The 18,256-nt window shown below is 37.4% G+C and overlaps 1 protein-coding gene across 6 annotated transcripts in view; it reads right to left on the reverse strand.

Annotated features, from left to right (window-relative positions):
• The window catches only part of LOC123536408 (putative ferric-chelate reductase 1), a 287,726-nt gene extending 269,776 nt beyond the window's left edge, over window positions 1–17,950 (reverse strand). The window contains exons 1-3 of one of the 6 annotated variants that reach the window (XR_006683316.2): window positions 16,013–16,165; window positions 2,265–2,458; window positions 1,847–1,992 (exon numbers count right to left, since the gene is read on the reverse strand). Coding sequence is in view for 5 of the 6 variants with exons in the window: in XM_045319578.2 (XP_045175513.2) it covers window positions 1,847–1,992; window positions 2,265–2,458; window positions 16,013–16,020 (348 nt within the window). In the remaining variant the exon portion in view is untranslated. Of the gene's footprint in view, window positions 1–1,846; window positions 1,993–2,264; window positions 2,459–13,255; window positions 13,358–16,012; window positions 16,166–17,608 lie in introns of those variants that run through there. The other 5 variants (XM_045319579.2, XM_045319578.2, XM_045319580.2 and 2 more) reach the window with 5 other exon arrangements.
• Between the last annotated feature and the right edge of the window lie 306 nt (window positions 17,951–18,256).

Below are 18,256 nucleotides of genomic sequence, written 5' to 3' on the forward strand. Positions count from 1 at the left end.
CTGTAAACTTTGGTGACTCTACCTCAAATACTTTTGGAGCTATGTGTGACACAACATTAAAATGACCAATTTTTTACTAAGTCAGGGGCCATAACTCCTACATGACTGAATGAATCCGGACGCGAAACCCCAGGTGCACAACTACACATGCTGACCAACATTCCTGTAAAGTTTTGTGACTCTACCTCAAATACTTTTGGAGCTAGGTACGACACAACACTAAAATGACCAATTTTACAAAGTCAGGGCCCATAACTCATACATTACTGAATGAATCTGGACGTGAAACCCCAGGTGCACAACTACACATGCTGACCAACATTCCTGTAAAGTTTTGTGACTCTACGTCAAATACTTCTGGAGCTAGGCGCGACAGAACATTCTCTGAAGGACGGACGGATGGACAAGGGCAACTCTAAGTTCCCCCTAAAAATTTTTTTGGGGGACACAGAAACTAAACGTAAATAAGAGCTCATAGAACACGAAATGCCCCCCTTGACGCATTCAGTAATTGCACAAGGAACAGTGTGCAACAGAAATTATCCGGAAACGGTTTAACTGTTCCAGGTCACTGTGACCTTGACCTTTGGCCAACTGGCCTAAATAAATCAATAGGGGTCATCTGCTGATCATGACCAACCTCCCTATCAACTTTCATGACCCTAGGCCCAAGTGTTCTTGAGTTATCATCCGGAAACCATTTAACTGTTCGGGTCACTGTGACCTTGACCTTTGACCTACTCATTTCAAAATCAATAGGGGTCATCTGCTGGTCATCATCAACTTCCCTATTAAGTTTCGTGATCCTAGGCCCAAGCATTCTTGAGTTATCATCCGGAAACCATTTAACTGTTCCAAATCACAGTGACTTTGACCTTTGACCTACTGACCTCAAAATTGATAGGGGTCATCTGCTGCTCATGACCAACCTCCCTATTAACTTTTATGATCCTAGGCCCAAGCATTCTTGAGTTATCATCAGGAAACCGTTTAACTGTTCTTGGTCACTGTCACCTTGACCTTTGACCTACTGATCTCAAAATCAATAGGGGTCATCTGCTGGTTATGATCAACCTTTCTATCAACTTTCATGCTCCTAGGCCTAAGAGTTCTTGACTTATCATCTGGAAACCGTTTAACTAATGTGGGTCACTGTGACCTTGACCTTTGACCTACTGATCTCAAAATCGACTTGGGTCATCTGCTGGTTATGATCAACCTCGCTATAAACTTTCATGATCCTAGGCCCAAGTGTTCTTGAGTTATCATCCAGAAACAGATTGGTCTACAAACCGACCGGCAAAACAATATACCCCTCCTTCGAAGGGGGGCATCACAAGAGCACCACCTGTGGATGCAATCGCTTGTCTGTATGTGCTGGACAATATGCAAGAAAAGAGTTATGGTTCTTAGCCTTCTTACTCATCTTAATTGATGACATTTCTAAGTTTCCACTGTTGACTTTTTCTTTAAGCTTTGATAAAAACTATTGACAAGCATGGTATAGCCTGAAGATTGTATTGATTAATAAAGAGCTTTATGGTGAGAAAATGGTAATGCTAACATCAAACAACTTAACAAATGCTTTTAACAGTAAAAGAATAATATATCAAGTATCCCTAGTTACAAACAAGAGCAGAAAAATAACTCAGTACTCTTAGTGCTTTAAAAATTTCTGTATTGGAAAATTATCCTGTTTTGACAAATATTTCTGAATTGGAAAGTATGCTCTCTAACCTCCAAATGCTATCTATCCTGAATATAAGCCTTAGTGTACCTTTACCTTACAAAGTTATCTACTGTAACTTACAAAGTAAAAAAATTATTAACATTACTGTTCTCTTACCTTACCAGCTCCTTCACTGATGCATTCATTTTTTGTATTATCTGGTGTTTTAGACATTGAACCATATGTTGTGTAGGTATTCGCATCTGGCCGTGCCTGTATCATAAATCCTCGGAATTTCGTATTATCTTTACCTTCCAGTGTTACTGTAACACAAGACATTTATTATAAAACTCAATTCTCTCATTTAAAATATTAAATATACTGTAATAAATCATAATTTTTTACACATTGAATCAGTATACAGAAAAGGTAACTACAGCATAGAATATCTCACTTTTAAAATGGGATTACAATGAAAATTTAGGATTTCATGATAAAATTTTAAGAAAAGTGTAAAATAGTACATGTATATAAAAGTGTTGCTAAAAATACAAGTACCATTCACATGAACTGTCATTTATCAATGGTTGATTACCTTGAATCTCCTCACTGTCTGAGTAGGTTGTCTTGTCTGGCTGAAACTTGATAATGTATGGCGGTTTACTTGATTGAGCTACTTTTCCATGTCCCGGCATCATGTTTCCACATACACTGGATGGGGGGCCAATGCCATAGCTTATGACGCCCGGAACCAAAATCATTATAAAAACTGCTTCAAGCATTCTTATACTGAAAAACAAACAAATGGTACAAATATCAGTATAACAGAAATCAGTAGAGAATTTAAAATTTCAGTAGACCTGTCTCTTTATGTGAAACCTCCAAACTATAGCAATAAGCACTGGCTAAAATTAACTGAAAGTCTCACTGCACTTCAAGTTTAACTGTTTGAAACTTACAAAACAAGTCAGTGTTAAAAATATGAACATTTTTATTCTGCTAAAACATCATGAATGCTTAATGATGTAACCAGCGTTAGGTTAACTGAAGGATCATGTTCCTGAAAAAGCCCCGTACTAAAAATATACCAATTTTCTAAGTTAACAAGAATTTGTAACAGTTACCAGCATCCCCCATCTAAGGACTCCCCCACCTAAGGACATTTTTCACAAAACATATTGCATGCCAATACAACATCTTCTAAGTAATAGGGCAACATACTAACAATATATATAAATCATAACTATATTTCATATAATTCATGAAGACATTATGAAATTCGAAATTTTTTGGAAATCCATAATTGATGAATGCTTTCAAATGTAAATATCTGTATTTCAAAGATAAAATGTGATTTTATTTTTAAATTGGTACGGAAAGATGAATAAAAATATAATAAATATTTTATCATATTAAAGGGAGGTAATTAATAAAAAATGAAATGCATGTCAGTTGTATGGTACTAAAAACATATATCAACCTAATGTATTGCAACCCTAGTAATGCTGCATTTACCTATATAAACCATTAAGTTATAACTTGTGCCTTGGTTTGCATTCTACAAGTCTACAATTGTTAATAGCTTTTTATATCTATCAATAAGATCATCTTAATAACAAGAGCTGTCAGTGGACAGCGCGCTCGACTATTTTCAGTGCTTGATAGTATAATATAAGCTATGAGTAAAACTATAACATTACAATAAGCATATTCTAAGTCAAAAAGGGGCCATAATTCAGTCAAAATGTTTGACAGAGTTGCCTCCTCCTTTTTACAGACTAGGGTCATGATGGTAAACAAGTATGCAAAATATCAAAGCAATATCTCAATGGACTTTGAAAATATTTGGGGGTGGTACGCAAACTTTAACATTTATTCTAAGTCGAAAAGGGGCCATAACTCAGTCAAAATGCTTGATAGAGTTGCCTCCTCCTTTTTACAGACTGTAGACATGATGGTAAACAAGTATGCAAAATATCAAAGCAATACCTCAATGGACTTTGAAAATATTTGGGGTGGTACGCAAACTTTAACATTTATTCTAAGTTGAAAAGGAGCCATAATTCAGTCAAAATGCTTGATAGTGTTGCCTCCTCCTTTTTACAGCAGACTGGGGTCATGATGGTAAACAAGTATGCAAAATATCAAAGCAATACCTCAATGGACTTTGAAAATATTTGGGATGGTACGCAAACTTTAACTTTTGTGTGACGCTCACGCCGACGCCAGGGCGAGTAGGACAGCTCCCCTATTCTTCGAATAGTCGAGCTAAAAACATAACTGCTTTTTGAAATTTGTGGGAAAACTGATATATAAACACATATATTGTCCTTTATCATACAAGAGGGCCATAATGGCCCTATATCGCTCACCTGTCGTCATTGCACTTAGGGACAAGGTCAAAAAATCATAATCAAGATCAATAAAAAGAATCATGGGAAAATATAGTTGAAATTTTCTTAAAGGTACAGATATGTCAAAATACACATATAAATAAGGTACCATCCATGTTGTACCACAGGAAAGTGGTCTCGGTTTTTCCCTAAGGCCGATAATAACAAGAGCTGTCCGTAAGACAGCCAAGCTCGACTATTCGAAATATTGTCACAGAAGCAGGAAATTATTACCCAAAATGTTAAATATCGAAAGAGTTTTAAGTTCGAAACGGGACATAATTTGACCAAAATGCATATCAGAGTTATGGGACTTGATGCTATCAACCAGTGAAACTAGAAAATGCTTTTGTAAAACAGCGCATGTCTCCCCCAATGCAAAGTCCTATAGGCAAGAAGTCAATAGGGGTCAGGAGCGAAAGTCAAAGAGACACTGATGGTTGGCTGCAATAGGGATCATCTACTTGGCATGTCCAGTCATCCCGCTAAATTTCAACACTCTTGGCCTAGTGGTTCTCAAGTCACTGTTCAGGCTCCTGTGACCTTGACCTTTGATGAAGTGACCTCAAAATAAATAGGGGTCATCTACTCTGCATGTCTAATCATCCTATTAAGTTTCAACATTATAGGTCAAGTGGTTCTCAAGTTATTTCCAAAAAATGATTTTACATGAACAGGCCACTTTGACCTTGACCTTTAACAGACTGACCCCAAAATCAATAGGGGTCATCTACTCTGCATGTTCAATCATCCTATGAAGTTTCAACATTCTGGGTCAAGTGGTTCTCAAGTTATTAATCGGAATTGGTTATCAATGTTCAGGCCCCTGTGACCTTGACCTTTATCGGAGTGACCCCAAAAACAATAGGGGTCATTTACTCTGCATGAACAATCATCCTATGAAGTTTCAACATTCTAGGTCGAGAGGTTCTCAAGTTGATTGGAAATGGTTTTCCATGTTCAGGCCCCTTTGGCCTTGACCTTTAACAGAGTGACCCTAAAATCATTAGGGGTCATCTACTCTGCAAGACCAATCATCCTATGAAGTTTCATCATTCTGGGTCAAGTGGTTCTCAAGTTACTGACCGGAAATTGTTTTCAATGTTCGGGCCCCTGTGACCTTGACCTTTCACAGAGTGACCCCAAAATCAATAGGGGTCATCTACTCTGCATGACCAATCATCCTATTAAGTTTCAACATTCTGGGTCAAGTGGTTCTCAAGTTACTGACCGGAAATGGTTTTCAATGTTCAGGCTCCTGTGACCTTGACCTTTCACAGAGTGACCCCAAAATCAATAGGGGTCATCTACTCTGCATGACCAATCATCCTATTAAGTTTCAACATTCTGGGTCAAGTGGTTCTCAAGTTACTGACTGGAAATGGTTTTCAATGTTCAGGCTCCTGTGACCTTGACCTTTAATGGAGTGACCCCAAAATCGATAGGGGTCATCTACTTTGCATTTAGAATCATCCTATGAAGTTTCAACATTCTGGGTCAAGTGGTTCTCTAGTTATTGATCGGAAATGGTTTTCAATGTTCAGGCCCCTGTGACCTTGACCTTTGACGGAGTGACCCCAAAATCAATAGGGGTCATCTACTCTTCATGACCAATCATCCTATGAAGTTTCAACATTCTGGGTCAAGTGGTTCTCTAGTTATTGATCAAAAATGGTTTTCAATGTTCAGGCCACTGTGACCTTGACCTTTGACGGAGTGACCCCAAAATCAATAGGGTTCATCTACTGTTCATGATCAATCATCCTATGAAGTTTCAACATTCTGGGTCAAGTGGTTCTCTAGTTATTGATCAAAAATGGTTTTCAATGTTCAGGCCCCTGTGACCTTGACCTTTGATGGAGTGACCCCAAAATCAATAGGGGTCATCTACTCTTCATGACCAATCATCCTATGAAGTTTCAACATTCTGGGTCAAGTGGTTCTCTAGTTATTGATCGGAAATGGTTTTCAATGTTCAGGCCCCTGTGACCTTGACCTTTGACGGAGTGACCCAAAAAACAATAAGGGTTGTCTACTCCAGCAGCCCTACAACCCTATGAAGTTTGAAGGTTCTAGGTCAAATGGTTCTCCATTTATTGCTCGGAAATGAAGTGTGACGTACGGACGTACGGACGGACGGACGGACGGACAGGGCAAAAACAATATGTCTCCTGGGGGAGACATAATAACCCCGAAGAAAGATGTTAAGTTTCAATTCCATATCTGCATTAGTTTCGGAGATAGTAACTTGCACGCAAAACTTTAACCAGAATTTTCTAAGTCCAAAAGGGGGCATAATTTGCTCAAAATACATGTTAAGAGTTATGGAACTTGACCCAGTGAGGTTGGTAACTGACCTAGAAAAAGAATAAATAAGTTTCAAAGCTATATGCCTTTTGGTAATAGCTGTATGTACTTGCACGCAAAACTTTAACCAGGATTTTCTAAGTCCAAAAGGGGGCATAATTTGCCCAAAATTCATGTCAGAGTTATGGGACTTGATTCTATCAACTAGTTTTATAACCCCGAAGACACATGTGAAGTTTCAATTTAATATCTGCATTAGTTTTTGAGATAGTTACTTGCATTTAAAACTTTAACCAGGATTTTCTTAGTCCAAAAGGGGGCATAATTTGCTCAAAATACATATCAGAGTTATGGGACTTGACCCAGTGAGGTAGGTAATTGATCTAGAAAAAGAAAAAATAAGTTTCAAATCAATATGCCTTTTAGTAATAGCTGTATGTACTTGCATGCAAAACTTTAACCAGGATTTTCTAAGTCCAAAAGGGGGCATAATTTGCTCAAAATACATGTCAGAGTTACGGGACTTGAGCCAATGAGGTAGGTAATTGATCTAGAAAAAGAAAAAATAAGTTTCAAATCAATATGCCATTTAGTAATAGCTGTATGTACATGCATGCAAAACTTTAACCAGAATTTTCTAAGTCCAAATGGGGGCATAATTTGGCCAAAATACAGGTCAGAGTTATGGGACTTGACCCAGTGAGGTAGGTAATTGATCTAGAAAAAGAAAAAATAAGTTTCAAATCTATATGCCTTTTAGTAATAGCTGTATGTACTTGCACGCAAAACTTTAACCAAAATTTTCTAAGTACAAAAGGGGGCATAATTTGGCCAAAATGAAGGTCAGAGTTATGGGACTTGGTGCTATCAACTAGTTTTATAACCCCGAAGACACATGTGAAGTTTCAATTCAATATCTGCATTAGTTTTGGAGATAGCAACTTGCATGTAAAACTTTAACCAGAATTTTCTAAGTCCAAAAGGGGGCATAATTTGCTCAAAATACATGTTAGAGTTATGGAACTTGACCCAGTGAGGTTGGTAATTGACCTAGAAAAAGAATAAATAAGTTTCAAAGCTATATGCCTTTAAATGATAGCTGTATGTACTTGCATGCAAAAACTTAACCAAGGTGTGACGCCGACGCCGACGCCAGGGTGAGTAGAATAGCTAGACTATTCTTTGAATAGTCGAGCTAAAAATGTTACTAAATAAGCTATTTATAGTAACATAAAAGGGAAGTAATTAAAAAAAAACATTGTAAGTGAACAAAAGAAGGATCTGCCAAATAAAGACAAGAGCACTGCAATGCAACACAAATGCAGAGCAATATACAAAACAAAGTCATATGACCTTTGACCCCTAAGTGTGACCTTGACCTTGAAGTGCGCCATCCGAAACATGCGTTCTGCACATCGCTTTATTGAGGTGAACATTTGTGTCAGGTTTCTTTGAAATCCTTCAAGGGGTTCAAGAGTTACAGAGCGGAAGGGAAATTGCTAACCAACAGACAGACAGACAGACGGACACCGAGGCGATAACATAATATGTCCGTTAGGGCGTATAAAAAGGAATCGAGATCTTATGGTGATACAAGTTGTGTGCAAGTTTGGTTAAAATCAAATCATAAATGAAGCTGCTATTGCGCAGACAAGGTCAAAATAGCTAATTTTGGCCCTTTCAGGGGCCATAACTCTGAAACCCATTATGGGATCTGGCCGGTTCAAGAAAGGAACCGAGATCTTATGGTGACACAAGTTTTTGTGCAAGTTTGATTAAATTCAAATCATAAATGAAGCTGCTATTGTGCAGACAAGGTTAAAATGGCTAATTCTGGCCCTATCAGGGGCCATAACCCTGGAACCCATAATGGAATCTGGCCAGTTCAAGAAAGGAATCAAGATCTTGTAGTGATACAAGTTGTGTGCAAGTTTGGTTAAAATCAAATCATAAATGAGGCTGCTATTGCACAGACAAGGTCAAAATAGCTAATTTTGGCCCTTTCAGGGACCATAACTCTGAAACCCATTATGGGATCTGGCCGGTTCAAGAAAGGAACCGAGATCTTATGGTGACACAAGTTTTGTGCAAGTTTGGTTAAAATCAAATCATAAATGAAGCTGCTATTGTGCAGACAAGGTCAAAATAGCTAATTCTGGCCATATCAGGGGCCATAACTCTGGAACCCATAATAGAATCTGGCCAGTTCAAGAAAGGAACCAAGGGCGATCACAAAAGCTCACCCTGTCACATAGTGACAGTTTAGCTGATAAAAGGGAGGTAATTCAAGGTACAAACAAAACTAGAGTTGTCACAGGAGTGACGAATTATACCCCTACAATATGGCCTTGTCACAGAACTAAGCCAATGTCAAAGCCGAACTTGCTTGACCTTTGACCTACTGACCTCAAAATCAATACAGGTCATCTGCTGGTCATGATCAACCTCCCTATGAAGATTCATGATCCTCGGCCCAAACGTTCTCAAGGTATTGTCCGGAAAAGGTTTAAAGGTTCCAGGTCACTCTGACCTTTGGAACTCGGAATCAATAGGGGTCATCTGCGGGTCAATGACCAATCTCCCTATTAAGTTTCATGATCCTAGTCCAAAGCGTTCTGAAGTTGTTGTCCGAAATACGTTTTAAATGTTCCGGGTCACTGTGACCTTGACCTGTGACCTATTGACCTCAAAATCATTATGGGTCATCTGCTGGCCATAACCAACCTCCCTATCAATTTTCATGATCCTAGGCTTAAGCGTTCTCAAGTTATCATCCGGAAATCGTTTAAATGTTTCGTGTCACTGTGACCTTGACCTTTGACCTACTAACCTCAAAGTAAAACTTGACCTGTATTTTATCATGTTACACCTGTGTACAAAAAATTATGATCCTAGACCCAAGCGTTCTCAAGTTATCATCCGGAAACCGTTCAACTGTTCCGAGTCACTGTGACCTTGACCTTTGACCTACTGACCTCAAAATCAAACTTGACCTGTATGTTATGATGTTACACCTATGTACCAAAATCTATGATCCTAGGTCCAAGCCTTCTCAAGTTATCATCCAGAAACAGTTTAACTGTTCAGGGTCACTTTGACCTTGACCTTTGACCTACTGACCCCAAAGTCGAACTTGACCTGTATTTTCTGATATTACACCTGTGTACCAAAAATTATTTAAATCGGTCAAGCCTTTCATGAGTTATCATCCGGAAACCATGAAAACCAACGGGCCGACAGACAAGCTCACTCCCATATACGCCCCCCCCCCCCACCAAACTTCGTTTTGTGGGGGTATAACAAGAAGTTGTGTTCAGTAAACGCTTGATGCCCTCAGTGGCATCCTTGTCGATAGATTTTGCACCTAAGTCCAAAACGAGGTCAAGGTCAAGGTCAAACTGAGGTCAGGTGATGTTTGAAGATGAGGAATGGTCACAGTTTACGTATGTATTAGTATCAATTCATTCTTGTAAGGGGTATTGATGCTAGACGAAATGGTCCCATTTGGTTAACCAAGAGATGGCCCATATAAAGCAACCTAAGTCCAAAAGGAGGTCAAGGTCAAGGTCAAACTGAGGTAAGGTGATGTCTGAAGATGAGGAATGGTCACAGGTTACATCTGCATTAGTATCAAGTCATTCTAGTAAGGGGTATTGATGCTAGACGAAACGGTCCCATTTGGTTAACCTTGTACGGACGGACGAACGAATAGACTGACAGGACAATCACTATATGCCTCCCGCATCAGTAGATGCTGGGGGCATAAAAAGGAAGTTAACTTGGCTGCCTGTGATCTTGACCTTTGCACATGACACAATCTCTTGTAATGGTGAATATTTATGCTAAGTTATTTAAATATACACTAATCCACAAAAAATTACAGACCAGACAAAAAGAATTACAAAAACGACCTATCTCCAAAGGTGACCTTGACCTTGGAGCTAGGGGTCTAGGTCTTATGCATGACACATTAACTCATTATAGGGAATATTTGTGCCAAGTAATTTTAAAATCCCTTGATGAATGGCAGAGTTATGGACCGGACAAGAAACAGACCATGTTAATCTTTAACCTCTAAGTGTGACCTTGACCTTGGAGCTACGGGTCTGGTCCTGTGTAAGACATGTCGTCTCATTATGGGGAACATTTGTGCCAAGAAATTTCAAAATCCCTTGATGAATGGCAGAGTTACTTACTGGACACGAAACAGACCCTGTTAACCTTTGACCTCTAAGTGTGATCTCGACCTTGGAGCTAGGGGTCTGGATCTTGTGTGTGACAAGTCGTCTCATTATGGGAAACATTTATGCCAAGTTTTTTTCAAAACCCTTCATGGATGGCAGAGTTAAGGTTGGACACGAAGTATGATGGGCAGCCTATTTCTATGCCCCCCTTTTCTTCTTCGAAAAAGGCAGGGGACAAAAAAGGGCCATACTTCTGACAAAATGCAAGACAGAGTTACCTACTTATGCATCTGATGATAATAAACAAGTGTAAAAAGTTTTAAAGCTAATACCCCCATCACACCAAGCTCGTTTTCAATACGTTCTAAAATATGTATATAGCCTAACGGGCTCAGACCGTGTGCCAATAGAACAGACGTAGTAGCGATGCTCTGCTGTCTGTCTAAGAACTTTATGGACTGGCTCGGACTGGTTTGAATGGAAATGGTGCTCCAGAACTTTGAGCGTGCTCAAAATTTTCTGCTGATCATCCAGTCCTGCAGTTAGACGGCCTGACAACGTACTTAAAACGAGATGGACGTACTAAGAACTGAACTGTTGTACTTTGATCGTACTAGAGACGTTGTATGACGTAATGCGATCAGGCATCAATTTTAGTATGTGTGCAAAGCAACCTGAGCCGTTTGTGTCTTGCTCAACCCGTTCACAGACAGACTTAACTCGACCACATTACACCCTTAGTGCATCATTATTCCGTCTGAATACGATCAAAATAAAATACTAAGTTTGCAATACGTTTCTAAAAAGTTCTAAGAGTTTGCAGTAGACTCTCTGTATGCTCTGCTCATTTTTAGTACATTTATTACGTTTGTTCGCAGTTCCTACTTCGTCGATCCTGTCTGCAGTACAATTACACAAGGTAGGGTATAAATACCGGCTGTTACAGTACAGGTTCAACATTTGGGCACAAGGTTTAGTCGGGAGATGAGTGTATGTCTTTGTTTTTTTCTTCTTTGGTTTCTGACTCTGTCTTCCTTCATCCTCGGACTTTGAGACAGGGTCATCAGAAGGTGCGGGGACAAATTACGACACTCATCCTCTCGGTTTTTACACTCTGGCTCAGGAGACTCTGTTTCATCCGTTGTGCAGTAGCTATGAGACGTTGGATCTTTTACTGCTTTAACACCACATCTGTTTGGCTCTACTTTTCTTTGGAGGCATATTGATACTTGCTAATTGCTGTGGATTGTTTTTGTTTATCTTGAGAGGTTGAAGAGACAAATGAGAATGAGAACTGGACGAAACATGACGGCTTTTTATAGCCGTCGGACCAGAACTTGATCGCAATTTATGTTCTGAAAGTACTAGGGATGAAATGAGGACGTAATCAGAACGAGTTAAACTGTCTGTGAATGAGTTGGTCGAGTTACAAACTAGTTAGAACATATTTCGACGTACTCGGAATGAAGTAGGACCAGTTACGAACTGCTTTAATCTGACTACAGACGAGCTTAGACTGCTTACAAACGGTGTCCACAGAAGGTGAACAGGCAATTTTTCCCAAACTGAACTTACTATAAACGAACTTAAATTCAGAAGGGATAAAGACGCGATGGACATATCAAGAACTGTTTATAAACTAACTATGCAACAGATCACATTATGGATACTATCCGGCCATAATACAAACGTTCTAGCCAGACTGCAGCCCGTTTTACGATTTTTTACGACGGGTTGGGACATTTTGAGAACTAGTTTGGTGTGATGGGGGCTTACAGCTCTTATATAAATGAAACAAAATAATGAAAACCTGATCAGTATTTGAAATAATCAATACACAGGAGACATAAATGCATTTGCATAAGAAATTTTCATAAGGAAAACTAACTGACAGCAATGAATATTTTTGAAAACTGCCTGTGGCGCAGTAAATGTATGTGTGGATCACAAACTTTTTAAATCTCAATGTCCCTTATCATTGATGTCAAAATGTGAAATTTCTTCTTTTCATTCTTTTTTCCATATTAATTTTGATGTATGTACCCAATTTTTTACACTTCATATCAACAACAACAACAACAAATCAAAACTTAAAAACTGTGTGGAAAGAAAATGATTTCAAAGACAAATTCATGCTCACCATTCCCATGCTGAACCACTATCAAGCGATCATGAACCACCATCAAGTGATCATGAACCTCCATCAAGCGATCATGTCACCACCATCAAGTGATCATGAACCACCATCAAGCGATCATGAACCACCATCAAGTGATCATGAACCTCCATCAAGTGATCATGTCACCACCATCAAGTGATCATGAACCTCCATCAAGCGATCATGTCACCACCATCAAGTGATCATGAACCTCCATCAAGCGATCATGAACCACCATCAAGCGATCATGAACCTCCATCAAGTGATCATGGACCACCATCAAGCGATCATGAACCACCATTAAGCGATCATGAACCTGCATCAAGCGATCAACGAGTGAATGAAGTCTTGCTATACAATACAAAACCCCTTCTAGAAGGTGACTAATTATTTCTATTGCAGCATAACATAATGATCTGATATCTGTCAATGTCTAGCTATTAGACCATTCTGGCATTATAAATGTAAATGTGCACAGCTACGTTGTGATTACGTATTTGGTCAATTCTGATGGGTGACTCCTCCAAACACTGGATAAACTTACTTTTAATACTACTGATGAACTAATAATTCAGCCAGTGCATGCCCAGTGCAAATGATCAAATCCATATAATAGCATTCCCCTGCAAAACAGAGTTCTCAAATCATTTGTTTTCTCAACTTATCTTGTAAATCATATCACTAAAGTCTTTGTTCAGGCTCATTTCTCGTCTATTTATGTTCTTACATAGAATAACTTTTACAACTGCAAAAAGCAATTTTGAGTTCATTTCCCAAAAACAGTTTTGGTACCTTCTGTAAACAACATCATATACAACAAGAAACTGTAACAGAGTTACCAATATCTACCTAGGGACAGTCCATAGCACAGTCCATTTCTATGTTCCCTTTTTTTCTTTTGAAAAGGCGGGAGACAAATTATTGTTGGTTTTGACTGAGTCATGTACATTTCAACCCAAAAGTCTGTTATGATACTATGGTGGCTGATTTGGGACATTTCGTAAAGTTTCTCAGGGTGGTGTGGTAGTGGTTTGTGCCGCACATTTCATCATCCTTTTACGCATACCAATGTGTCATAATGCAACCTTGAAAGTTTTGTGTGTCATTTTGGCATGTGCCAGTGTGACAACAAAACATTATATTTTGTCTTGGTGCATATACCAATGAAATCTTTGTAAATGGCGCGCATAACAATGGAATCTTTGTTAATGGCACGCATACCAATGAAACCTTTGTTAATGGCGTGCATACCAATGAAATCTTTGTTAATAGTGCGCGTACCAATGAAATCTTTGTTAATGGCGCGCATACCAATGAAATCTTTGTTAATGGCGCGCATACCAATGAAATCTTTGTTAATGGCGCGCATACCAATGAAATCTTTGTTAATGGCATATACCAATGAAATCTTTGTTAATGGCATGCATACCAATGAAATCTTTGTTAATGGCATGCATACCAATGAAATCTTTGTTAATGGCGTGCATACCAATGAAATCTTTGTTAATGGCATGCATACCAATGAAATCTTTGTTAATGGTGTGCATACCAATGCGAAATAAAATATTTTGTTCCGTCGCATTCTATGTTTCATTTATAATATGTCAGTTTATTAGTTTTATTTTGTCATGTTGGCACACATCCCAAAACGACACACAAAACTTTCAAAATTTTGTTTCTGATCAAAACCAGTTCATAACCTGTATAAATGAGCTTTTGTGTTTTGTGATTCAGTCAAAATACAGTTGTGTATTTTATGGCTGGTGTTAATAAACTGTAAACAAAACATGATGACCAAACAAATGATTGCAGGATTCCAGTCTGCACTGTAAGTAGCTTTGTTAATTTATAAAATGTGTTGATTAAAGCAGTGACAGGATATACGCTGTCGAGGAAATCCATATTCGAGTTACCAATGTCCCCCACCTCAAAAAAATCCCAGCCCCTCCCCGCCCCCCCCCCCTCACAATATCAAATGGTCGGTCCCTAAATGAGGCATAGTGAATTGAACAATTTTGTAATTTGTCAAAATCTAAATATTTACTGGCTTTTTAGCAATTAAAAATCTTTTTATTTTCAGATAAAAAAAATTCAATTTCATTTTCTCTATGACAGAACGGTAAAGAATTTATTTTCCTGGCTGATATTGCAGAAGAGCAATGTGGATTAGTAAAAGTTGTTTTTTCAATAAAAAATTGACAAAAACATATGAAACAGTGAAGCAATTGTAAATCATACACAAATGAATATATATCCCCTATTGTCTTTGTTGCAAAGTTAATCACAATTTTACATGTCTAAACCGTTTTCACTTTTCAATGTGCAAGGGATATCTATGCTTGTAAGTACTCCCTAGTAGAGTTGTCATTCTTTTCAAACAAAATTTTGATTACTGATATGAACAAAACTTACATCAAATTCACATTTTAATTAATTTCTGGGTTTTTTGTAGGACTTAAGAGATCAAAAGACGCTGTTTCAAGATTGAAATAGGACTGCAATGTTTCAATGTTGAAATATTGTCGAAATCCCGACACTGTTTCAATGCTGAAAATTTGTCCATATTTGACCAAGGAAGTTGAAATCTGGTTGATGCAACTAGTTTGAAAACAAAATTAAACTGCTACCCACAAAAAACTCTATGTGTCATTAATATGCCCAGCAAAATGTACATGTAATGCTTAGGTTGTCTGCACATTCTCAAGACATCATTCCACTATTACTGAATAGTAAAACCATGGAACAAAGAAAACATTTACAGTGACCTGTGTTCAATAAGAAGTTGTAAGTACCAGCAGATTTAATTTGTGATTCATTTGTTCCTTCGATGATTTCTTTTCATGGATATTAAAATTTTTACAACTGACAATTTGAACAATTTAAGACTAGATTGTTTGAAACAAAAAACTTTGAAATATGACTGAAATCCTAACATCGGGATTTCAACCATATTTCAATCATATTTCAACACTGAAATATGGTTGAAATTCTGACATAGTTTCAATGCTGAAATTTCAACATCATCCAAACAATTTCAATACTAGCTAATGTTTCAACGTCTATGTGCTTGCTGGTATTTAAAGTGATTCTTTCCTTGAAAATTTTAGGTTTTATCTCTACATTACCAATGAAAATTGAAAATTACGCTCATACATTAGATTCTATGCATATCAACAAAGGGGCAATTAGACAAAATGCAGAATTTTTCCAGTCATTCACAATAACTGAACTACATTTTACTGTTTAATGATTGAAATATAAAATTAAAATTATTTAAAATGCAAAAAGGTAACAAACCTACCTTTCCATGGTAATACCTATGTTAGCTTTCCACTATATAGATAAACATGCATTTAGAACTATAAAGTCATTAATCAGTACAAAAAACATGACACATTCTGTGGATAAAACTTCAGCAAAATTCTACTGTATCTAATTAACTAAGTATTCTAACCAAAAACTGGTGGACAAATTGCATATTGTTTTCTTTTAAATTAAAAATGGAAATAAATTTGTCAACAAATCTATTTATTGATATAATAATATCATATGTTTGATATCCAGCATTATTCTGCTATACAAATACAAAGATTTACATAAAATTTACATAAAACTTGATGTCTACTTGCTATGAAACTCTCATAAATCTGTTTAACATCAGTTATACAGCAACTATAGTGCCCTCAGGCAGTACAAATAGTATCTTCATCTCCTAATGTGTACTGAAAAGGAGGTATAAATCTAAAACTATTTATGTACCAACTTGCTCTTTAAGGGGAAACTGATGTAGAAATGCTGAAATATGATGAAGTTAATATGGACACACGACATGAGAAAACTGATGTTGCAATGTGGGCACACAACATGTGGAATCTGATGTAGTAATGTGAACACACAGCAAGATGAAACTGATGTTGCAATGTTGGCACACAACATGTGGAATTTGATGTAATGTGGACATACAGCAGAGAGGAAACTGATATTGAAATGTGGCCATCATGTGGAATCTGATGTTGTAATGTGGTCACACAGCAAGAGGAAACTGATGTTGCAATGTGATCAAACAACATGTGGAATCTGATGTAGTAACATGGACACACAGCAAGAGGAAACTGATGTTGTAATGTGATCAAACAACATGTGGAATCTGATGTTGTAATGTGGTCACACAGCAAGAGGAAACTGATGTTGCAATGTTGGCACACAACATGTGGAATATGTTGTAATGTGGACACAGCAAGAGGAAACTGATGTAGTAATGTGAACACAAAGTATGTGAAATCTGATGTTGCAATGTGGGCACACAACATGTGGAATCTGATGTTGCAATGTGGGCACACAGCATGTGGAATCTGATGCAGTAATAAGGACACACAGCAAGAGGAAACTGCTGTTGCAATGTGGGCACACAGTATGTGAAATCTGATGTAGTAATGTGGACACACATCAAGAGGAAACTGATGGTGCAATGTGGGCACACAACATGTGGAATTTGATGTAGTAATGTGGACACACAGTATGAGGAAGATAATGAAGCAAAGCTATCACACAGCATGTGGAATGTGATGCAGTAATGTGGACACACAACATATGGAACCTTATGTAGTAATGTGGACATGCAGCCTGAAGAAACTTGTGTAGCAATGTGAATACACATGTGGATATACAGTCTGTGGAAAGTAAAGAAGACACTATGATAGAACACTGAAAGGAAGCTACTACAAGACTACGCTTATAACTAGATTCAGTAATTAAAACCTTTAGAAAAACTTTTCCCTAAATGATTTCATGGTAGGAATGTGTCTGAACAGTAATTATTACACAGTATTACAATTGATAAGCATGTATGAATACAGCAATGAAATATTTGAAAAAATAAAAAATGCATATAGGATACCTGTGAAAGAGATAAATCCAGTAGCATAAAGTAAAGTAGGTAATTAAACACGTCTCAAAATGCCCAAGTAATCCACTGCATAAAGGTAAAAATCTACATATTAACAAATATATATATCGTACAATAATATCACACCAAAATAGACCCGCTTGAAAGCTGAAACAGGAAATATAATGACAATATAGCTAAAGGTGTGGCAGTATAATGCTTCATTGATTTTCCAGTTTGCAAAATAAAATTTATGTTTACCAAAGGTACAAACACACTTGAATGGAAAGTAGTTCAACACGATATCATTCATGCAGTGGTATATACATACTTTGCCAATATCCTGTTTCATGTTTAATAATTAGGCCAGGGGCCGTATTCATAAAGCATCTTAAATATAAGTATAAGAAATTGATTATTTACTTAAGTATTACTTAGGTTAGAAATTTATTTTACTCAAGTATATTTGTTATTCATAAAACAACTTAATAAGTAATTCTTGTTTTTTATTGTGGACGAAAACATTAAAAAAAACCCATTAATTTCAGACAGATACAACATGCACAATTATGTTTAAAGTGCTTTTATCTGAAAACAACACTTTAATCGTACTCACCACGCTATTTTATTTTCTGACTTAAGTCATTTCTTACGTATTTA

This window comes from Mercenaria mercenaria, chromosome 17 (assembly GCF_021730395.1).
Source record: "Mercenaria mercenaria strain notata chromosome 17, MADL_Memer_1, whole genome shotgun sequence".
NCBI classification, from domain to species: Eukaryota; Metazoa; Mollusca; class Bivalvia; order Venerida; family Veneridae; genus Mercenaria; species Mercenaria mercenaria.